This window comes from Phyllostomus discolor, chromosome 2 (genome assembly GCF_004126475.2).
Source record: "Phyllostomus discolor isolate MPI-MPIP mPhyDis1 chromosome 2, mPhyDis1.pri.v3, whole genome shotgun sequence".
NCBI lineage: Eukaryota > Metazoa > Chordata > Mammalia > Chiroptera > Phyllostomidae > Phyllostomus > Phyllostomus discolor.
Genome location: NC_040904.2, coordinates 108,755,995 through 108,781,010, shown reverse-complemented (window position 1 = coordinate 108,781,010; position 25,016 = coordinate 108,755,995). Strand labels below are relative to the sequence as shown.

The window sequence follows — 25,016 nt, the reverse complement described above, 5'->3', positions numbered from 1 at the left end:
TTAAAAATGTCCAAATACTCCTGGCTGGTGTGGCTCAGTGGATTGAGTGCTGGCCTGTGAACCAAAGGGTCGCCCATTTGATTCCCAGTCAGGGCACATGCCTGCATTGGGGGCCAGGTTCCTAATGGGGTCACTCATTAGGCAACCACACATTGATATTCTCTCCCTTCTTTCTCCCTCCCTTCCACTTTCTCTAAAAATAAACACATAAAATCTTTAAAAATAAAAATAAAAAATGTTCAAATATGTGTTCTATTAATTGCAAAGGCAATTATGAGACTTCTAAAAAATCACAAAATATCTTACATTTGTCCTGATGTAATTCATAGTTTATTTTTCTTACAACTAACCTAAATAATCTGGACACCTGTGTTAATCACATTGGTGTTTTCTACTCGTAAGTCCCTTTTCCCTCTTCCTATTTAGAAAGGCTTTTGACATTCATTCCCTCCCCAAAAATATAGGCATTGCATTACTACAAAGGAATATTAACTTTTAGAGGTGAGAAAGAACCAGATGGAAAACATTTTCTGAAGAAAATAAACAATAAAAAAGATAAGCAATTTTTTTTCAGTTAGAAGAATTTATTGTATTCTGTAGAAGCCCCTTTGGTAACAGCTTAATGAAACCAGAGATTAGACCACTGAGATTATTTCTCTTCTGTAGCTGTATTCCTTCTTCAAAATTATTTTAAAAATTCTCACTGGAATACGTTCTCATTGACTTTAGATAGCAGAGAAGGGAGGGAGAGAGAGAGGGAAACATCGATGTGAAAGAAAAACATTGATTGGTTACCTCTCATATGCACCTCAACTTGTCTGGGAATGGAACCCGCACCCTTTTGGATTATGGATGACACTCCAACCAACTGAGCCATGTGAGCTAGAGCTGTAGCTAGCTGTGTTCTTGAACAATGACTGAGTCCTAGATGCTGATAATTATACAGGGGAAAAAAATCTAGTGTGAAAGTATCATGACTGTTTCTATTACTCTTAGGAAAAAAAAAACAATTAAAATTGCATGTTTCCCATTTTTTACTGGCATCTCATCTCATCTTACACCAAGTCCTCTTATGTGTAAATATTTATGTTGTTATATAATGTATCCATATTTTCTTTTATCTTCATATAGGTGATAAAGTTTGATTTTCATACATTTGAATTTAGTTTTATATACCCTTCTCTAATTTAATTAATAGGAATTTGGGGATTATAGTACAGCACTAAATATTTAAATAGACATAAATTGGTATGTATACCCAATATGAAAAGATGTTACTATTTATATTTATTGAGAATATATATTGGTTAAAGTTCTTGCAAAGAATACTGCACATTTCTGTCTTTTCATGGCTAAAGTACGTGCTTTATATATGAGATTAATAAGTATGAATGTTACAACATTTTAATGTGGGATTTCTCTGTCTTCAGATTACACATGCTGTGTGAATTGGAGCATAGCATCAAACCACTTTTTCAGCAGTCTCCAGGTGATGATTCTCAAGAAGATTCTCTAAACTGGGCAGCTCGACTAGAAATGACCCAGAACTCCTACAGAGCCAAGGAGCCCATTCTGGCTCTCCGGAGAGCTTTATTAAGCCTCAATAAAAGGTTTTTTTCACACTTTTTTAAAAATGTCAATTATTGTGAATTTACTGTTGTATTTGTTTATTACTTGGAAGTATTTATTTTTCCTAATTTTCTCTCTGAATTTGTATTTTTATATTTTTAATTGTCAAGGCTACAGTGAACCTAGAACTTAAGAATTATGTGTACATTCAATATATCTTTTTAATGTTAAAAACTTATCTTGGGGAGGTACAAATTTAAGTCATTAATAGGTCTTCATAGACTCATCATTTATACAAATGGAACACCTTAAGAAAATTAAAAGTTTTTGAACACATTAATTTTTATTCCTTTGAATGGTATATTAAGAATGTTCCATGTTAGAAAGAGGTGTCTTAATTGTTGAAAACACTTAAAAATGTTCTTTCCCTCCTGTTTTGTCACATTTCTTTAGGCGAGATTACAGTGAAATGGTTGGAGAATGCTGGCTACAGAGTGCCAGAGTGGCTAGAAAGGCTGGTCACCATCAGACAGCCTATAATGCTCTGCTTAATGCTGGAGAATCGCGACTTGCGGAACTGTATGTGGAAAGGGCAAAGTGGTTGTGGTCCAAGGTAACCACTAAGGGAATGTCGTCATATATATGTATTCTTTTGTGGATTATGTACTTCTTATAAGTGCCTGAGTGACCAGATGGTTCCTAATGTGAATTTAGAACCTTCTTTTTCTGTCACTTTTCTTCATCATTTATCCACCATAATTGGGGAAAATTTTTCTTCTATCCTGAAGTTCCCAAATAGTTTGCCATATCAAGTCTGAAAGTGTAGTTCTTTCAGTTCTCATCTGTTTTTCATTTTTTTCTTGAGGGAAGTGACCAATTTTTACTTTGTTTTAATCTCCTGTATGTATAAAGGGTGCATGTAGTAAGAACTCAAAAAATACTTGTTAAATGAACACAACATTGCCCTTACCTTATATCCTCAGCAGAGAATTAGTTTTGTGTGGACTTGCCAATGTTACTGTCAAGATTCATTCTAATTAATCTAGCCTGTCATGAACAAAACTCTCCAGCAGTCCTCAGATTAAAGCTAGTGTAATGAGAAAAGGGCTTTTTAAATATCTTAATTTGCAAAACTTACGTCCCAGATTTTAATGGCTATTTTTTTTTCTAGGTAACTTCTTTTTAATGTATTTTATTGATTATGCTATTACAGTTGTCTCATTTCCCCCCTTCACTCCTCTCTACACCCACCTCCCTCCCTTTAGTTCATGTCCATGTGTCATAAGTTCTTTAGCTTCTACATTTCTCATACTATTCTTACCCTCCTCCTGTCTATTTTCTACCTACATTCTATGCTACTTACTCTGTACCTTTTCCCCCTCTCTCCTCCTCCCACTCCCCTGTTGCTAACCCTCCATGTGATCTCCATTTCTGTGGTTCTGTTCCTGTTCTAGTTGTTTGCTTAGTTTCTTTTGGTTTTGTTTTAGATGTGGTTGTTAATAATTGTGAGTTTGCTGTCCTTTTACTATACATGTTTTTTTTTAATCTTCTTTTCTTAGATAAGTCCCTTTAACATTTCATAAAATAAGGGCTTGGTGATGATGAACTCCTTTCACTTGACCTTATCTGAGAAGCACTTTATCTGCCCTTCCATTCTAAATGATAGCTTTGCTGGATAGAGCAATCTGGGATGTAGGTCCTTGTCTTTCATGACTTGGAATACTTCTTTCCAGCCCCTTCTTGCCTATAAGGTCTCTTTTGAGAAACCAGCTGACAGTCTGATGGGAACTCCTTTGTAGGTGACTGTCCCCTTATCTCTTGCTGCTTCTTGGATTCTCTCCTTCATTTTTACCTTGGCTAATATAATTATGATGTGCCTTGGTATGTTTCTTCTTGGGCCCAACTTCTTTGGGACTCTCTGAGCTTCCTGGATTTCCTGGAAGTCTATTTCCTTTGCTAGAATGGAGAAGTTCTCCTTTATTATTTGTTCAAATACATGCTCAATCTGTTGCTTTTCCTCTTCCCCTTCTGGTACCCCTATAATTCGGATGTTGGAACGTTTAAAGATGTCCTGGAGGTTCCTAAGCTTCTCCTCGTTTTTTTGAATTCTTATTTCTTCATTCTTTCCTGCTTGGTTGTTTATTTCTTCCTTCTGGTCCACTCTATTGTTTTGAGTCCCAGTTTCCTTTCCTTCACTATTGGTTCTCTGTGCATCTTCCTTCATCTCTTTTATGGTAACCTGCATTTTTTCATGTAGTTTGTGTCCAAAATCAACCAATTCCATGAGCTTCCTGATCACCAGTGTTTTGAACTGTGCATCTGATAGATTGGCTAGCTCTTGGTCGCTCAAAAGGATGAGTCCTGGGGCATTGATCTGTTCTTCTGTTGGAGACGTGTCTCTCTCTCTCTCTCTCTTTTTTTTTGGTGGGGGAGGGGGTCTGGTCACTCCTGTTACAGTGAGGGGTGGAGCCTTAGGTGTTCCCCGGGGCTGGGCACCCCAGTCACTAGATTGTGATGTTGTAGGTGGGGGCGGGGGCGGGAGGGAACAATGGTGGTAGCTCTGCTCTCCTGGGGCCTCAGGAGAGTACCCCCCTGGGATCCCGGGCTGCGCGCTCTGCCCTGGTCCTTTGTCGCCGCCCCACTGCGTCTGCCAGCTGCTGCCTGCGTACTCAGAGTTACCGCTGCAATCTTGCGCGTCCCAGAAGGCTTACATGCTCCCGGTTGCCTCATGCGCCCAGTTCTCCACATGCTGCGACTCTCGCCCGGCTGCTGCTCTTCTCTGCCCCTCCTACCGGTCTGGATGAACAGGTCTACTTCAACTTCTTGGCTGTCCGACTTCCATTCAGATAAATTCTCTGTCAGTTCTGGGTGTTATCCTGCCTCTAAATTATTGTTGTTCTAATCTTGGTTGTGCGTGGAGGTATGGTGCGTCCACCTATGCCTCCATCTTGCCGGAAGTCTGTACTCATTCTTTAAGACTAAATTCAGATCTTCCTCATTGGGTAACCTTTTCTGACTGTTGCTCTCCTTTATTTTCCTACATTTTCATGGAGATTTGGGGAACTCCCTTTTCTTTCCTCCACAAAACCCATGTATATTTCTCTGTTAATAGCACGTAGTACATTGCCTTTTAGTTTACATAGTCTATTTCTTTATTTGATGAACTTTTTTAAGCCAGAGATTTTGATTTACTCATTGTTCATCCCTAGTCATGTAGATAATAGCTTTAGTTGCTACACTTTGACTATAAAATGGATGAGTAAATAAATGTATGTTCTACATGAAATGAAGCAATGATTGCTTTTTAAGATGTTACTTTAATCGCATGAAAATAGGAGCTGAACATGAAATTTAAATGGATTTACAAATAAAATATCTAGTGAACTTTAAATCCTAATAATTTTATTTATTTATTTTTTCAGAAAATGGAAATAGGTTCTTAAGTTAAAAGTTTTGTCGTTGCCTTCTTTTCTTTCAGGGTGATGTTCACCAGGCACTAATTGTTCTTCAAAAGGGTGTTGAATTATGTTTTCCTGAAAATAAAACTCCAACTGCGAGTAAAGACATGTTAATCCATGGTCGAGCTATGCTACTAGTAGGCCGATTTATGGAGGAAACAGCTAACTTTGAAAGCAATGCAGTTATGAAAAAATATAAGGCAAGTATAGATATAATGCAGTTTCAGGTAGAAACTCTTTTTTTGATTTTGAAAATAGATATGATTATTTTAAAGTCTAAATAGAAAAGAAATACACATATAAAAATAACCAGTAAACCTTTCTGATTTTTTAGTGAGCATGTAGCATAAGTATGTAAGTATATAAATAACATAAGCGTATGTTATTTACTACAACAAAGTAAATCTACTCATGAAATTATCACCTAGGTCAAGAAGTAGAATCTTATTAGCATTTTACAACCTGCCCTTTCACCCATGTTCCCCAAAGTTAACTACACATTAGCCTGAAAATTTTTGAACAAACCCAATATACAAGGTCTGTCCAGAAAAAGTCCAGCCATTATTAACATAATGAGAATAGTTTGTGCAGCATCAATATAACCTGGCAGCCAGTGAGAGGGGACTAGAATGCACAGGCGTGATCAATGACAACTTTACTGTACTAATCAGGGAGGACAGTAGATGCGGTTGAGTGAGCTTGTGTACTGTGTGGTCATTGTATTCAAAATGACTGAGCCAGTAGAGCAATGAATCTGCATCAGATTTTTTGTTAAGTTTGAATACTCCTCTGTGGAAACTATTCAGGTGATTCAGAACGTTGCAGCTTTGGGCAGCTGGTGATAGGCAGCTTCATCACAACAGTGCGCCTGCCTGCTCATGTATCATGTCCTGCTTTCTGGTTCATTAGACTACCATCTTCTCATTATTATATAACATAGTGAAAGGGGCAAGGGAACTTTATGGGGTCTCTTTTATAAGGGCACTAATCCTATTCATGAGGGTTGTATCTTGTTACCTAACCACCTCCAAAAGTCCCCACCTCCAAATACTATCACACTGGAGATTAGGCTTCAACATAAGAATTTTTGTTGGGTGGTGGTGTGGGGTGGTAACATAAACATTCAGACTATAGTAGTGGTTATTTTGGGGGAAAAGGAAATGAGTGGTGATTGGGAGGGTGAATGGGGGTACTCACATTTCTGGCATTCTTGTATGGGTGTTATCACTTTGTGGTAATTGATCAAGCTGTACATGTGAGATTTATTTATTTTTCTATATGTAAATTTTAATTTCTAAGATAAAAATTTTAAACTTAAACCAGAAAGGAAGGAGGAAGGGAGAGAAGAGAGGAAGAAAGGAAGATAAAAAGATGATAAAAGCAGATTAAAAAATAATCTTTGGGGGAAGAAATTTTAATTATTGTTTTCTGTTCCCTTTCCTTCCCTGATGGCTAAATAGGAGAGGTGTACTGGCTGCCTCATTCTTGTGGCTGGTCTGGACTAGTATGAGATGCACACTTCTAGCCATGCCAGTCCTCTCTCTACAGGCAGGTTCCTGTACTAAATTGTGTTCTCGAACTTGTTTGGACTAAGAGTGGAAATTGATTTAAAGAATTTAGTCAGCATTCTGTGTATTTTCCATCACATTTTAAATATTATTAAAAAGTTAATAAACCACACAAATATTTAAAGGGAAGGGAAAGAAAATGACAAAGGAGACTAAATAGGAGTAACTTGAAAGGCAGGAGAAAACTTGAAATATTGGGGCCTCATGGAAGCCAAGGGGAGAAAATGTTTCAAAGAGAAAATGGGTGGACAGCAGAAACAAATTGCTGAAGTGTACTCAAATGAGATCAGACTTGTAAAGTGTCCCTTTGATTTAGGGAGCTGCTTTGTAGTGTGGTGAAAACTGAAGCCCACAAGGAACAGTTTGAGGAATGAATGTAAGGTGGAGATTTCTTTTTAGAAGCCTGATTTTGAAGGAGTTGAGAGAGAGGGTGATAATGACAGAGAGAGAGTTCTTGGAGAAAAACAAGATACACATTTTTATGCTTTTAAAATCCTATCATTTTCAGTGATTTGATATTACCTCTTCTTTCTTTGAGTTTTTTTAAACAATAATAATATGCATATATAGAGATACATATAGTACTTTAACCCATCTGGAAATTATTTTGAAGTTTCACATAAAGTGGCAAATTATCGTGAAATGTTGATCAGTGGACAGTCACCAAAACCAACCAGCCATCTTGAGAAAAACATTTGCTAAGAAAGTAGTTAGCTATGCCTTATTTATATCAAAGATTCTGGCAGATGTGGGTTTTATGCTTTTGGTCTCTAATCATCTATTCATGTTTTACTTCCCAGCATAGTGTGAGGTTTTCTGAGTTGAGTGTCCTGTCTTCCCTTTTCCAGGATGTGACCTTGTTCCTGCCAGAATGGGAGGATGGGCATTTCTACCTTGCCAAGTACTATGACAAATTGATGCCTATGGTCACAGACAACAAAATGGAAAAGCAGGGTGATCTCATTCGGTATATAGTCCTTCATTTTGGAAGGTGAGTGTGAGAATTGTGAGTTTGTTGATTAAATACTCGTATGTCAGGGTGACTGTTGATATCAAATTGTTACCACAGACATTAGCACATACAGGATATTTTCTGCTTTTTACATATCACTTTAGATGGTATGTTAATTTTTCTTTATACATTTTTCTTCCCTTTTAAAAATAACTATTTTAATGGATTAAGGCATGCATATTTTTAAAAACTTCAATAGCACCAAGTATATGTAATGAAAATAAAGTGTTCTTCCCATTTCAGACCCTCATCTCCTGAGTTCCCCTCGCTAAAATGTCAGAGGACTTTAAAACTAATACATTTACTTGTCTGTAATTGCCAGTAGAATCTTTCCTGTTAGCCCATTTTACTAAGAAATAGTATATATATGAAAATGGTTTTGATGTTGGTCTTGTAGAAAAGCTTATCTCTTAAACTAGATAACAAGTGAAATATAGCTTAATTTCGTATATTAGTATATGGTAGTCAAATTGATTATTACTTCATGCCTACTGTTTATATTGTCACCAATTATTAATTTCTAAAAGGTAATAATGACATTCCACTCATTCTTTTTATCATGCTCGTTACCATTGCTTTACATTGAAGGGTAACTTATTTCAGAGCAATAAATCTATTTATCGTTGCCTGTTACTTGGTATTTTGACTTCTCAGCTTAGTATTTTCAGGAATCAAAGCAGTATTTGTTTATTGGTGATAATAGAATTACAAGATTAGCCAAGCCCTTCTTCCCAAGATGGACTTCAAGTTTTATAAAATCCAAACTTAATTTTATTTATTGATTAGTAATTGCTTATTTTTGGGACAGAGTTTATGGCATATTGGCATTTTGAAATGGAAGCATATGCAGAGGATAGTTATTTGTCTTTTCTAAAATGAGTAATAGCTTTCATTCGGTCTTTAGTATTAATGTATATCATGTACATTGGTAAACAATTTATTTAATGCATTTCTTCTAAAATGTAGTTATTTAGAGTCCTTGATGTGCATAACATTATTAGGTATACTGTGAGATATTTATAAGTATAGTTTAAGACAGTAAGGAGATTTTAGAGCTTACTTTATCCATAGTAGTTAAAAGAAAACATTTGGATGCTTAAGGGAGTACACTCAGCTATCAAGACTTATTTTTCCTCTGAGTGATTGAATTACTATGTTATTACTAATTAAGCATCAGTATTTGCTCTTAGGGAACTCCAGTCCAATTAGATAGAGGAAACTTAAGCACATAAAACACTTTTTTATCCTCACCCAAGGATATGTTCATTGATTTTAGAGAGAGAAGAAGGGACCTGGGGGGAGAGAGAGAGACAAAGAAAGAGACAGAAACATCAACTGGTTGCCTCCCTAACGCACCCCAAATGGGGACTGAACATGCAGCCTAGGTATGTGCCCTGTCCAGGGATTGAACCTGCCACCCTTTGGTGTACAAGACGACGCTCCAACTAACTGAGCCACCTGACCACAGCAGCACATAAAATGTTTAAATAATGGTACATAATAGAATGTGTGATTAGGTATCAAAATAAATAGTATAAAAATCTTTTGATTTTAACAAATACAAAAAATGAACCAAACAAGTCCCAAAGTCATAAATTTCTGGCAAACCTGAAGTCAAAACTTCAGCCCCTGACTTCATGATTTGAAAAGTATACATTTTTATACTGCATTGCTACAGAAGTGTGGTAAACCTTATGAAAAAGGTAGGATTTGAAAGTTAATTAAATTCAAGAAGGAGAGGCCATTACTAACCTTTTATAAATTTGGCAGAGAGATAGGGTTTGAATGGTTTGTTCAGAGGATGGTGAGGAAATTGGACTTGATGGAAGATTCCTTATTGGAATCTTGAAAGGTGTATGCTGGTGAGTAGTAAGAGACCAAGACTGGAAAGTTATAAAGAAACAAGATTGTGAATATTTGAATCCTAGGCAGAGTTTTCATATGGTCTTAAAGAATAGGTAGTTGATTCTTGTTTTTGAGCATGATAAAACTAGAATTTAAAGAATATTGCCCTGGCTGGCATGGCTCAGTGGATTGAGCGCAGGCTGGGAACCAAAATGTCCCAGGTTCGATTCCCAGCCACGGTACATTCCTGGGTTGCAGGCCATAACCCCCAGCAACCACACATTGATGTTTCTCTCTCTCTCTCTCTCTCTCTCTCTCTCTCTCTCCCCCTCCCTCCCTCCCTTCCCTCTCTAAAAATAAATAAATAAAATCCTTAAAAAAAAGAATATTAGTCTAGAACTTAATTGAAGGGAAGAAATGTAAAATTAGGGAGACTAAGTTATTATAACTTTACAAAAATTGAGTGATTGAGCTTGATGTAGGCTTATGGCCACAGAATGCAATAGAAGGCACAGACCCTAAGGAAAATTTGAAAGAAGTGTTGACAGATTTAAAAATATATATTTTATTTATTTATTCTTAGAGGAAGAGGAATGGAAGGAGAAAGGAAGGGATAGAAACATCAATGTGTGAAACACGATCAGTTGCCTCTGCCCCAACCAGGGACAGGGCACGTGCCCTGACTGGAAATCTGACCCGTGACCTTTTGCTTTGTGGGATGATGCCCAACCAACTGAGCCATACCAGTCAGGGTGACAAGATTTTCACTAGGTCATAACTTGTATTAATTTTGGTACAGGCAAGATAGAGCTTAATGAGGAATATAGTAGGAAATAAAGGGGACAGAAGAGTCAAAAGATAACCTCTAATAGGAAGAAATACTGATAGCAGAAATTTTTGTTTAAGTAGTAGTTTAAATCTTAAGATGTTAATGTACACAACAAACAAAGAATACTATGTTAATAATACCTTCTTTATATGATTACAGATCTCTACAATATGGAAATCAATTCATATATCAGTCAATGCCACGGATGTTATCATTATGGCTTGATTTTGGTGCTAAGGCATATGAATGGGAAAAAGGTATAATTTTGTATGTAAAATTTTAAAGAACCAAGAGAAATGATAATTTTTGTATTAAGTTAGATTTGGCTTGACAGTTTAACTTACTAAAAGCTAAGAATGAATTTGGTAAATAAGGTTTTATAAATTAAAAAGTCATCTTTGGTAATTGAAAAATAAATTTAAAAAATATTTTATGTGGGCAAGAAACTAAATGTTAAAAACAGGAAATATTAAACATAGACTTTTTAAATTAAAATATGGTTACTTTATTTGTAACCAATATTAGTAACCATATTAAAATATGCTTACTAATATTCTTTTAGTTTCAGGTGTACAACATAGCTATTCAACATTTACATACCTAACAAAGTCATCACCACGAGTAATCTGGTACCCATCTGTCACTGTGTAAAGTTATATTATTGTCTGTATTCCCTATGCTGTATATTATATCCCCGCGACTTATTTATTTTATAACTGAAAATTTGTACCTCTTAATCTCCTACATTTTTTTGCCCTTCCCCCACCACTGGCAACCATCAGTTTGTTGTCTATGTCTGTGAAACTGTTTCTGTTTTGTTTTATTAGTTGGTTGGTTTGTTTTTTTAAGTAACTAAACATAGACTTTTTAAGTAGTTGCAGCTCAGAGCCTGCAGTTGAAAATCTGCTCATTCCTTGATATTGAAAAATACTAGTATAAGCCAAATAATTCACCATAAAAATTACAATAGACTGTAGCTTGTTCTATTTGTTTCTAGTGAAAATTAATGGCTCTTGAATTTTTCAACATTCCTAAATATTTTCTCCTACTTGGACAGAGAAAACTATATTTTCAAAAATTGGCACATGACCTGCTTTGGTACATGATAATAACATACACTAGTCCTTTTTATCCATGGGGGACACATTCCAAAACCCTAGTGGATGCCTGAAGCCTTGGATGGTACCAAACCCTAATCAACTTCTTCAACTCTGCTGGAAATATGGCAGCAGTTGCTTCATTAGCAGACACAGCCTCTCCAGTAATTTTTCTTTTTATCTTTCTTTCATTTTTTAAAAAGATTTTATTTATTTATTTTTAGATAAAGGGGAAGGGAGGGAGACAGAGAGGGAGAGAAACATCAATGTGTGGCTGCCTCTCATGCGTCCCCCACTGGGGACCACTGGGGGCCTGGCCTGCAACCCAGGCATGGGCCCTGACTGGGAATCGAACCAGCGACCCTCTGATTTGAAAGCTGGCACTCAATCCATTGAACCACACCAGCCAGGGCTCTTTTTAGCTTTGAAAATGTTTATTTATTCATTTTTAGAAAGAGGGAAAGGGAGGGAGTAAGAGGAAGAGAAACTTAGACGTGCAAAAGAAGCATCAATGGGTTGCCTCTTGCAGGACCCCCACCTGGGACCTGGCCTGCAACCCAGGCATGTGCCGACCTTGAATCAAACCAGCGACCTTTTGGTTTGTGGGACAAAACCCAACCCACTAAGTCACACCTGTCAAGGCACCTCTCCAGTAACTTTTATATTTTTCAGTACACACCCATTCCCAAGTCTGTGTAACCATCTGCTACTTTCAGTAAATGAGGTGGTGTCATTTATTTTAGGGGATCCCTTGCTGAAGTCTTTGTATAGGGTCAGTGCTTGCTGGTACAACACATTGCTGTCATTCAGAATAGGTTTTCTGTTCATGTTTTCTACCCACATATTTAATGTCATTTCTATCTTAACTAAGCACTTCTCAACATATTTGTGGCTGTAACTTTTGCAGTGTGAGGTGTGATAGCAAAGCTAGCATGTATTTCTTTTTCTTCCTTCACAACTTCATGAATAGAAGTAGTACAGTACTTCTTACTGTAGATCTTAGCAACCTCAGCATACAATTTTTGTTCTTTCTATATTGTTGAGAACTTTCACCTTTTCACTTAAAGGAAGCACCGTATGGCTCTCTTTGGCATATCTGAATTGTCAGCATCACTACTCCTGTGCTTTAAGGCCGTTAAGATAAGGGTTACTTAAATACCAGCACTGCAGTACCTCAACAGTCAACCTGATAAGTGAGAAGGCTACGATGTGACTAACATGTACAGTGTGAAGATGCTGGACAAAGTGATGACTCATGTCTTGGGGAGGGTGGAGTGGGGGTAGCATGAGATTTAATTACAGTACTCAGAATGTTGCATAATTTAAAACTTACAAATTGTTTATTTCTGGATTTTTCCATTTAATATTTTCAGGCAGCAGTTGACTACCAATAACTGAAAGCATGGAAAGCAAAACTGGATAGAGTGGATTACTATATATCTTAAAACTGTTTTTAAAACAAAATTGTCTTCCTGTGAAATGAATTATTATATTCTTTTATTCTTTTTAACTTATTAGTATTTTTTAAACTTTGATTTTTCTTCCAGCTGGCCGCTCTGATCGGGTACAAATGAGAAATGATTTAGCTAAGATAAACAAAGTTATCACAGACCACACAAGTCAGTTAGCTCCATATCAGTTTTTGACTGCTTTTTCACAATTGATCTCCCGAATTTGTCATTCTCACGATGAAGTTTTTGTTGTCTTGATGGAAATTATAGCCAAAGTGTTTCTGGCCTATCCTCAGCAAGCAATGTGGATGATGACAGCTGTATCAAAGGTAATGTAGTAACACAGATGTGTTTTTCCATTTTAACATGGCATTGATTATTTAATGCTAATATATAGATTCAGTTTGAGGGTTTGTCTCCTAGATTTGTAGTAAAACAAATTTTAAATACTTAAACAAATTATAGCATTATGATTCATTTTAAAATTTAGAAATATTTACCATATGAAATGAAGTGAAAGTGAAGTTTGGTTGTTTCTAGTGTGTTTAAGATCAATCAGCATGCCTTTTCTTTGTAAGGTGTATAAATTGTTAGTGCTTGGTAATCTATTTTTTTCCAAGTGTTTTATTTTTTATTTTTAAATATATTTTATTGATTATGCTATTACAGTTGTCCCATTTTGCCCCCTTTACTCTCCTCCATCCTGTACCCCCCTCTCCCACCCACATCCCCCCTTTAGTTCATGTCCATGTGTCATAAGTTCTTTAGCTTCTACATTTCCCGTACTGTTCTTACCCTCCCCCTGTCTATTTTCTACCTACCATCTATGCTACTTATTCTCTGCACCTTTTTCCCGTCTCTCCTCCTCCCACTTCCCTGTTGCTAACCCTCCATGTGATCTCCATTTCTGTGGTTCTGTTCCTGTTCTAGTTGTTTGTTCAGTTTGTTTTTGTTTTAGGTGTGATTGTTAATAATTGTGAGTTTGCTGTCCTTTTACTATACATGTTTTTTATCTTCTTTTTCTTAGATAAGTCCCTTTAACAATTCATATAATAAGGGCTTGGTGATGATGAACTCTTAATTTGACCTTATCTGAGAAGCACTTTATCTGCCCTTCCATTCTAAATGAAAGCTTTGCTGGATAGAGCAATCTTGGATGTAGGTCCTTGCCTTTCATGACTTGGAATACTTTCCAGCCCCTTCTTGCCTGCAAGGTGTCTTTTGAGAAATGAGCTGATAGTCTTATGGGAACTCCTTTGTAGGTAACTGTCTCCTTATCTCTTGCTGCTTCTGGGATTCTCTCTTTCATTTTAATCTTGGGTAATGTAATTATAATGTGCCTTGGTGTGTTCCTCCTTGGGTCCAACTTCTTTGGGACTCTCTGAGCTTCCTGAACTTCCCGGAAGTCTATTTCCTTTGCCAGAATGGGGAAGTTCTCCTTTCTTATTTGTTCCAATAACTTTTCCACTTGTTGCTCTTCCGCTTCTCCTTCTGGTACCCCTATAATTTGGATGTTGGAACATTTAAAGATATCCTGGAAGTTCCTAAGGCTCTCCTCATTTTTTTGAATTCTTGTTTCTCCATTCTTTTGTGTTTGGTTGTTTCTTTCTTCCTTCTGGTCCACTCCGTTGATTTGAGTCCCAGTTTCCTTTCCATCACTATTGGTTCCCTGTGCATTTCCTTCATTTCACTTAGTGTAGCCTCCCTTTTTTTCATCTCATTTGCAACCAAATTCAAGCAATTCTGGGAGCATTCTGATCACCAGTGTTTTGAACTGTGCATCTGATAGGTTGGCCATCTCTTGGTTGCTTAGTTGTATTTGCTCTGGGGCTTTGATCTGTTCTTCTGTTTGGGTCATTTTTTTGGGGGAGGAGGGTTTGGTTGTGCCAATTATGTATGAGGGGCGGAGCCTTAGGTTTTCACCAGGGCGGGGTAACCCAGTCACTGGGTTGTGATGCTATATGTGGGGGTGGGGTCCGAGAGGGAACAATGATGCTTACTCCACTCTCTGTCGGATTTCAGTCCCTTCAGCCGCTTCCCCCAAGCAAACTGGGCCCTTGTGGTGTGATTCCCATGTAGGTGGGCTTGTGTATGTTCTAGGACCCTGTGGGTCTCTCCAATGAACTCTCCTGTGAGGCTGGGAGTCCCTCCTGTGCATCAACTCCAACAGGTGTTTTCAATTGGTGTTTGAGGCTTTATTTCCTGCGCCGGGACCCTCAGTTGCGCAGTCTGCCTTGCTCCCCAGTTTTGCCTGGTTTATCTGCACTCAAATGTGGGACCACCTGGTCAGCCAGCTGCCTTGTGCACAGTGCTTCACTTTACAATTGCCACCTTACTGGGTCTGCCCCTTGCTACCCTGCACCCAGGGTCTGCCAGCCACAGCCTGTGCGCCCAGCATTTGCCAGTTACCATCTTTTGTGTCCCCGTGCCTTCTGCGTCTGGTGCTACTGCTTTTTGTGTGGTGATCCTTCTCTGCCTGGCTGCCTGACTCCACCTTTCCTACTGGTCTGCAAGAATGTGTCTATTTTAACTCCTTGGTTGTCCAGCTTCCATGCAGTTCAATTTTCTGTCAGTTCTGGTTATTATTTTGTTTCTAAATTGTTGTTGTCTTTCTTTTGGTTGTGCAAGGAGGCACAGTGTGTCTACCTATGCCTCCATCTTGGCCCTAAGTGTTTTTCCCAAGTGTTTTAATTCAAAGTACCTGAACTTATTAATGCTATCAAAATTTTGTTGCATTATTAATGGAACTTTGCAACTTGATAAATATGTTTATTTAATAAATATTTTAGAGAACTTAAAAAATATACAGAGATATAAAACAAAATTTCACTCCAATTCATTAATATGTTGATGTAGTTTTGATATATTTATTTTCTATACACATTTTAGTTCTAATTTGAATTACATACATAAATAATTTCATATTTTTTACTTAAGATTATTATCATAAGCATGTTCACATGTTATTAAATACTCCTTGAAGATACAATTTTAATAATTGCATAGAAGTCTGTAGTAGTTAGTCATCTATATTTTAACTATTGTTGATCATTAAGGTTGTTTTAGTTTTTTGCTATTGTAATACATCTAGACACATCTATATTTATTCTCATTTCTGATTAGTACTTCAGGGTAGATGCTAAGAAGGAAATTTATCAGGTCATAAGAGAGCAGCATTTTTATGACTATTGATAGTATTGTCAAATTTACTTCCAGAAAATTTATATTGGTATAAACTTTTATCATGAGTACTTTTAAAGTTGATAGTTGTTAAGAAGTTTTGTTATCTTTTTAAAATCTCATATAAAATTGCATTTTACTTTCTTTTTTATGGCAGTCTTCTTATCCCATGCGTGTGAACAGATGCAAGGAAATCCTAAATAAAGCTATTCATATGAAAAAATCCCTAGAAAAGTTTGTTGGAGATGCAACTCGTCTAACAGATAAGCTTCTAGAATTGTGCAATAAACCGGTATTATCATAAATCTTATTACTTTATAGGCCAGTGTTGTATAATTTTATATAAAACTTCCAAAGGATTTTAGCAGGTTTTCTTTCATCATTAAAATTCTAATGAATATTGGTATACACAGATTTTGAAAGGCATCAAATTGTATACTTTAAATTTAAAAATGTGCAGTTCACCTTAATAAAGCTGTTTTTAAAATTGCTAACATATATCTCTCTATCAAGTACCCTCCGAATTTCTAAAAGTTCTTGATATAAATTCTTTCAAGAGTAAATTATTTGTATTTATTAAAAATAAGTTTAGGTGGAGGATATGAAGTAAGCCATATGTAAAATAGTTAATTAAAGTTGTATCTGTGATCGTTTTCTCTCATATCTTTAAACTTTCAAAACATTAACCTACATATATAAGAGGAAAGAAGATTGGCGTTTTGGTTTTCATTCCTTCAGTACACATTTTATTACCTACCAGGAGATAAGCAGTATGTTAATGGAAACAGTGGTGAATAATACATGTTCTCCTGTCTTGAAGTGGTCATGGTCTCACAGGAAACCAGGCAGATGGTTATTATCTAGTGTCACAGCTACTTTTTTCAGTAAACTTGTGAGTGGAATATGGACATGCTTATAGGAGTGACCCACTATTCTACCTAAGGAATTGGAGGGGGGAAAACCCCCCCTGAAGAATGTACAGAAAGGCAGAGGAGGGGGTAGGGCTAGTTATAAACAGACGGAGAGACTCTATAAGGTTAATAGCTATATTTCTTATTGCAAATATTCACCAATAACTGTTTATAGGTGAGAAAATAGGGACTGTTCTTCAACAATGAACATCTTGAAAGTGTAATCCGTTTTTCTATCTGAATTCTATTTGATTTCTGATATACTTGATACTATCAAAAACAGTGTTATGATAGTGGCCAGCATTTATTAAACACCTACACTTTTAAAAGTTTCCCATTCTTTGTCTGAAACTTCTGTGGCCCACTACATTTAGGAATTCCAAATTTTTCAGATTTTTAAAGGGAATAGAGTGTATGTATTGTACATTATATTGAGTATCATAATTGAATACCTGATTATTTCTGTAGTGAAACATATTAATCTTTGCACTAAGTGAGAAATTAGGTATTATTTTGCTGCCAAATGAGATAGGGTACCAAAAATGTTTAATTTATAGAGTTGTTTTTTTTGTAATGTCTGATAATGGATTATACCCTTTATTAATCTCTTTTAGTCATTTAACAATCCTATGATGTAGGTATTATTGATTAGGTAAAAGAGTACAGAGAAATTAAAATGAGATAATGTGTAAAAAATATTTAGAGAACTACAGACTATGGAGCCAATGTAATTAAGATACTGCAGAACCGAAGTTTTATTTTGGGTGAAACTAAAGAGTTCTATAATTCAAGGTAAACAGAGAAATTAAAATGTACAATTTTCCCCCCCCAGGTGGATGGAAGTAGCTCCACATTAAGCATGAGCACTCATTTTAAAATGCTTAAAAAGCTGGTAGAAGAAGCAACATTTAGTGAAATCCTCATCCCTTTACAATCAGTCATGATACCTACTCTTCCGTCAATTCTGGGTACCCATGCTAACCACGATCCATTTCCTGGTCATTGGGCTTATATTGCAAGTTTTGATGATACGGTAAACTTTAGTTTTATATAACTGTGACTATGTTTTTTTTTAATTAAATTTTTTTAGTTAACATTTTCAAATTAAGTTTAAAAGTGTTTTTCCCAGAGATTAAGTGAATTTTTTTTTGTTAGCAAAGAAAAAGTGATTGGAAAGACAGAAAAGCAAAACTCTCTTGTACTGATGAAACAAAATTAATTGATAAAAATCCCATGTCTAAATTAGTATGTATTTTGATTTTTCACATGCTCACATTTGTTTTAATATGACTATAATCTTTATTTTTTCACACTTTGATTTTTCCATACTCTTCTTTTGTCTTAGATACGGAGAACAGAAAGAAAAAAAATCAAGATTTTTGGTTTTGGTTTATTATTATTTTTTTTATTTTTTAAGGAAGTGAAATTCAGCTAGGAAGAGCATGATTCTTTTTTGAAGTATGATATATGACTGTTTTAAGAAATGGTACTACAGGACTTCTTAGGAAATGCCTTTTTAAAAAAAGATTTTATTTACTTTTAGACAGAGTGGAAGGGAGGAAGAGAGGGAAACATCAATGTTTGGTTGCCTCTCGAGCGCCATCTACTGGGGACCTGACCTGGCCCGCAACCCAGGCACATGCCCTGACTTGGGAATCGAACCAGCGACCCTTTGGTTCACAGGCAACATTAAATTCACTGAGCCACACCAGCCAGGGCTTAAATACTGTTGACAACTATATTTATTCCAGTACTTCTGACTCCAAACATTTGTTTTACTGCTAGAGCCAGTTATTAAACCACATAATGCAATCATTTTTAATTACTTATAATCATGCCTTGTTTTTAACTTAATAATATTAAGCTTATTTACTCACCTCATCAGGTAGATTTGATTTTGGAGCAGTTTCTTTTTTTAAAAATCAAGTTACTTTTGGTTGAGAAACATTTCTTACCATTAAATACATTTAAAAACAGCGTCAGAGCCTTTGAAGAAAGGTCCTAAAAATACAAAAATCTTTTAAACATTGTGACTGCTTTAAGGGGCTATATAAATTTAGATGTATATGTACTTACATTGCTGATAATCTTTTTATTTCATAGTCATTTTTTTTAGGATTTTTAATTTAGTTTTAGAGAGGGAAGGGAGAGAGAGAGAGAGAGAGGGGGAGAGAGAGAGAGAGAAACATCAATGTGCGGTTGCTGGGGGTCATGGCCTGCAACCCAGGCATGTACCCTGACTGGGAATCGAACCTGTGACACTTTGGTTCACAGCCCGCGCTCAATTATTTCATAATCATTTTTAATGGGTGAAAATATGTTTCTACTCAAGGGCAGCCATTCTTTTCATAGGTTATAGATAATTAAAATACATTGATAAAAGTATAAATTTACTGCATAATATAGATTCTTCTTTTTATTATATTAGGTAACACAATATTTATAATACATATAGATATTTAGATATAGAAGTTTGATTTTATAATGTATAATATATATCTCATCATCTTTTAGGTGGAAATTCTTGCTTCTCTTCAGAAACCAAAGAAGATATCTTTAAAAGGATCAGATGGAAAGTTCTACATCATGATGTGTAAGCCAAAAGATGACCTGAGAAAGGATTGTAGACTAATGGAATTTAATTCCTTGATTAATAAGGTTGGAGATAGTTTGCTTTTATTTTAGAGTTGACTACAGTTACTATCAATGTGGTGTGAGCTTTTCAGTATGCAAATAGATCACTGTCAAAAAGAGGGAATGAAATGTAGTGCCTTTCATTACATTTTTAATTAGTTTTTAAAATTGGGATAAAATATACATAACATAAAATTAACCATTTTTAAATGTTCAGTTTAGTGGTATACATTCAAATATACCTGAATGTTTGGTATAACAGATTCACATTGTGCAACCATCACCACCATCTCTCTCCAGAACTCTTTTTAAAATTTTATTTTATGTTTTCCATTACCATTTAGTTTCTTATACCGTCCCTTGCAATCACCACACTGTTGTCCATGTCCATGATCCTTTTTCCTTTTTGCTTGATCCTTCTACCCCCTTAACCAGCCCCCCACAATAACTGTCATCATGCTCTCTGAATCTGTCTCTATTTTACGTGTTAGTTTAATTAGATTCCACATATAAGTGAAATCATATAGTATCTTCCAGAGCTCTTTTTATCTTACCAAACTGAAACTCTGTATCCACTAAACAGTAACTCCCTATTTAATTTCTTCCCAGGCTCTGTTAACCACCCTTCTACTTTCTATCTATATGAACTTTACTACTCTAGACACCTAATAGTGGAATCATACAATATTATCCTTTTTCACTGGCTTATTTCACTTAGCATTATGGCTTCAAGGTCCATTCATGTTATAGCATGTCAGAATTTCTTTATTTTATAAAGCAGAATAATTATACCATTGTATGTGTATACCACGTTTTGTTTATCCTTTCACTCATCAGTGGACACTTGGGTTGCTTCCAACTTTTGGCTATGGTTAATAATGCTGCTATGAACATAGGTTTACAATTATCTTGTTTGAGTACCTGCTTTCAGTCTTTTGTGTATGTACTCAGAAGTAGAATTGCTGGTTTCACTTAATTTTTTTAACTGCTAACAACATTTTATTAATTGCAATAGATATAATTTTCAGTATATACCAAACCACTTCAGTATGACATGAGATGAGGAGTTTTTTGCTTGAGTTTCCAGTTCTCTTTTAAAGTAGATTTTGCTGTCTTAGAGACTATAACACAAAAAAAGTCCCCCCCCCCCTTTTTTTTTTTGTATCTCTACTTATCCCTTCAAAGTTGCCTCTGTAGCAATATGTGTTTTTGGTGGCTCTACCTGCTGAGGTCTGCTTTTTCCAAATGGTGATAGAATTTAATTCTCAGTTTCAACTCCTTCAGCCCCTGCTGCCTCCACTGAATTTTTGTTTTCATCCTCTAAGTTCTTCTTTGCTTTTCGTTCTTTGTTAAACTGAGCAATCTTTTCAGTTTTCTGTGATGTATTTAACAGTGAATTACTCCTGGTTAAGAGCTTCACAGCTTCTGTATTATTTGTGCTTCTTTTCAAATGTCTGTTGATAGAGTGCGGGCTGGGAACCAAAGTGTCCCAGGTTCGATTCCCAGCAAGGGTACATTCCTGGGTTGCAGGCCATAGCCCCCAGCAACCGCACATTGATGTTTCTCTCTCTCTCTCTCTATCTCCCTCCCTTCCCTCTCTAAAAATAAATAAATAAAATATTTAAAAAAAAATGTCTGTTGATAAGAGAATTGCTGCTGCTCCTCAGGCCTCCCTCCTCTCCTCCTCCTCCTCCATCACAGCAGCCGATCTAGGCAGGTGCATCAGTGTGTAAAGAGCACTGGTTTCACTTAATTTTTTTAAAATAAGATACTGCTATTATTATATTGAGAAAAATGTCTAAGGCATATTCATGAGGGGAAATTTTTCTACTTAATGTTTAAATTATAATGTAGTTTTTATGCCAGATTTGTTTTATGTTTCAGTGCTATAAAGTGTTCTATTTTTATAAACACACTATTTTAAAAGTGATCACTAGTATTTTTTTGTTTTATTGTTAAGTACTTGATTTCTGTCTCAGAAATGATAATGTGAGATCTCATTAAATGGTTATTAAAAATAAATGGTCTTAGGTATTTTGAGTTATTCTGTAGTCAGGTACTATAAATGCACAGATTCTCTTTTTGTATTGATAAAAATAAACCATACTTTTGAAGGATTTGAAGAATGAATCATTATTGTTTTTATCTAAGCTTTTTGTCCCTCTTCTCTTATCTTTTTCCCAATTATCACTGATACCCCTTTTATTACCTGGAAAAGTTAGGAACTTTTAACATAGAAAAGATAAAGCAGCAGATAAATTCATTTTTCATAAGACAGTTATGCTTTGTGCTTAGTTTAATCAAAAGTAAGTTAAAGAAATGCTCTGGCTGGGTGGCCCAGTTGGTTGGAGCATTCATTGTCCCATAACCAAAAGTATGTGGGTTTGATTCCTAATCTAGGCACATACAGGTTGCAGGTTCGTCCCCTCTTGGGATGTGTACAAGAGGCAGCCAATCGATGTTTCTCTCTCTCTTTCTTTCCCTTCCTCTCTCTAAAATCAATAAAAACATATCTTCAGGTGAGGATTTTTAAAAATATATATTTTATTGATTATGCTATTACGGTTGTACCACTTTTTACCCCTTTGCCCCCTCCACCCGGTACCACCTGTTCTCTCTGGAATCCCCTCCCTTAGTTCAGGACCATGGGTCATGCATGTAAGTTCTTTGGATACTCCATTTCCTATTCTGTTCTTAACACCCACCTATTTTGTACCTACCAATTTGCACTTCTTAATCCCTACATCTTTTTCCCCATTTTCCCCCTTCCTCTTCCAACTGATAACACTCCAAATGATTTCCATATCTGTAATTCTCTTTCTGTTCTGCTTTGCTTAGTTTGTTTTCTAGATTCAATTGTGAATGTATTGCTATTTTAATGTTCATAGTTATGATCTTGTATTTTTTAAATCCTTTTAACATTTCATATAAAATGGCTTGGTGATGATGAACTGGTTTAGCTTTACCTTGTCTGGGAAGCATTTTATCTGCCTTTCAATTCTAAATGATAGCTTTGCTGGATAGAGTAAAATAGGTTGTAGGTCCTTGCTTTTCATCACTTTGAATACTTTTTGCCAGTCCCTTCTTGCCTGCAAAGTTTGTTTTGAGAAATCATCTGACAGTCTTATGGGAACTCTTTTGTAAGTAACTATCTGCTTTTCCTTTGCTACTTTTTAGATTCTCTCTTTATCTTTAACCTTTGACATGTTAGTTATAATGTCTCTTGGTGGCTCCTCTTTGTTTTCATCTTGTTTGGGACTCTATGTGCTTCCTGGACTTGTATGTATATTTCCTTCACCACATTAGGGAAGTTTTCTTTCATTATTTTTCAGATAAGTTTTTAATTTCTTCCTCTTTATTTTACCTTCTGTCACTCTTATGATTCAAATATTGGTATGGTTGAAGTTGTCCCAGAGCCTCCTTAGCTTATTCTTTTTTTTTAATTTGTTTTTGAATCTGGTGTGGGGCTGGGATCCCTTGCTCCCAAGGTATCCCTCAGGATTTTGGTCTACCACATGTGGTTGTGAGAGCACCAGTTCCACGTTCTCATGTCTCCATCCCTCCTACCTGTCTGGATGAATTTGATTTCTTAACTCCTTGGTTGTGGACTTACATACAGCTCAAGTTTTGGCAATTCTGGGTGATAGCTTGCTTGAAATTTTTTCTGTGGTTGTGCAAGGAGGCAAGCTGTATTTACTACCTACGCCTCCATCTTGACTGGAAGTCAGGGGAGGATTTTATGAAAAGCATTTATAAAAGTAAGTTAAACATTAATACTGTATTAAAAACTCATTTCAAAGGCAATATGAAAGGAAGGAATATTTTTTATTTAAAATGTTGTTTGGTGAATTGGTAACTTAATTTCATGACTAATTATTAGTATGTTCATCCTTGAAGCTCCCTGGGCGATTTTCTGGTTGAGCAGATCAGGTGGCCTAGCTTTAGTTTATATAATTATCTTAATCAGCTGTATTACTCATTATAGTATTTCATTACTGTTCCTCTACATTAACATGGTCAAATAAAGTAGCCTGATTGTGAAAAACTAGAGTTTGACTGTTTTGGATCAGGAGGCACATATAAATCTTTACATGTGAATCTAATGCCATACTGTTTTGCTCACATTTCTGTAGCCTCCTTGTTCCTAAAGTTTAAAATGTGTTTTTGGTCAGTGATTGGGGTTTTGAATTGGACAGTTTACAATTATAGGCATGTATGCTTAGATCATTTTATACCATTCCAGAATTAAACAAAATATGCTTTATCCTTAGCTACTGTATTTCAAGATTAATCAGAGATGTGAAAACCTTTTATACTAGAACAGAATTTTTCCAATGAAACTGTAATATTAAACTTAAAGAGTAAGAAATATATTCTGAGGATACCATAAAACTCATGCTTTTATTTATACCTTTTTGAAATAATTAAAATTAAATAGCAGTCTCTGTGCCTGAGTACTTAATGTTTAATAGTATTTGTCATTGTTAAATATATAACTGTAATATTTTCAAACACAATATTCTTGTCAAATTTGGTTAATAATTTTAAAAAAGGACTTACCCAGGGGATTGTTAATAATTTGAAACGAGATTAGGGATACTGTTCAAGTAGTTTCCTGGCCCATCAACATTAATGGTAAACTTCTATTGACCTTCTTTTAGTATGAAATGAATAATCTTTAGATATATTTGACATAATATTTAGAAATATTAATTCTTAAGTTTATGTTTTTTTAATAGTGTTTAAGAAAAGATGCAGAGTCTCGTAGAAGAGAACTTCATATCCGAACATATGCAGTTATTCCATTGAATGATGAATGTGGGATTATTGAATGGGTTAACAACACTGCTGGCTTGAGACCTATTCTCACCAAACTATATAAAGAAAAGGGTACCAAAATTAATTTTTACAATATAAATAAGTAATATGCATATAATAGCTGCTAACATACACCAGGTCTGTCCAGAAGGTATCCAGCCATGTACTATGAAAAATAGACACATTTATTGAAGAAGATATAAGGTATAAGAAACGTACACAAGACAATGATGTCTCAGCTCCCTTCAAAGTAGGCACCTTGGGACCTCACACAGCCATCACCTACCCTGTCATATTTCCCTGAATCTCATCAATGGTGTGGAATCTCTTCCCTTTCAAATGTGATTTTAGTTTTCAGAAAAGCCAGAAGTCACAGGGCACATCTGGACAGTAAGGGGGCTGAGTCACCTGAGTCATTTGATGTTTTGCCAAAAAACTCTGCATGAGATGTGATGCATGAGCAGGTGCACTGTCATGATGAAGCTGCCAATCACCAGTTGTCCAGAGCTGTGACCTTCTGAATCATCTGAATAGTTTCCATGGAGGAATGTTCAAGGTTAATGCAACATTTGATGCAGATTTGTTGCTCTACTTGCTCAGTCATTGTGAATGTGATGGCCACACAGCCCACCTGCTGACTCAAA

General features: G+C 35.8%; 1 protein-coding gene across 3 annotated transcripts in view; it reads left to right on the top strand.

Moving 5' to 3' along the window:
- The window catches only part of ATR (ATR serine/threonine kinase), a 130,733-nt gene that overhangs the window by 93,444 nt on the left and 12,273 nt on the right, over positions 1-25,016 (top strand). Inside the window, exons 33-42 of one of the 3 annotated variants that reach the window (XM_028505028.2) lie at positions 1,431-1,610; positions 2,023-2,182; positions 5,048-5,227; positions 7,444-7,586; positions 10,441-10,538; positions 12,926-13,158; positions 16,167-16,301; positions 17,753-17,953; positions 19,435-19,578; positions 24,294-24,444. In XM_028505028.2, coding sequence (XP_028360829.1) covers positions 1,431-1,610; positions 2,023-2,182; positions 5,048-5,227; positions 7,444-7,586; positions 10,441-10,538; positions 12,926-13,158; positions 16,167-16,301; positions 17,753-17,953; positions 19,435-19,578; positions 24,294-24,444 — 1,625 coding nt within the window. The remainder of the gene's footprint in view (positions 1-1,430; positions 1,611-2,022; positions 2,183-5,047; positions 5,228-7,443; positions 7,587-10,440; positions 10,539-12,925; positions 13,159-16,166; positions 16,302-17,752; positions 17,954-19,434; positions 19,579-24,293; positions 24,445-25,016) is intronic. The other 2 variants (XM_036018322.1, XM_036018323.1) reach the window with 2 other exon arrangements.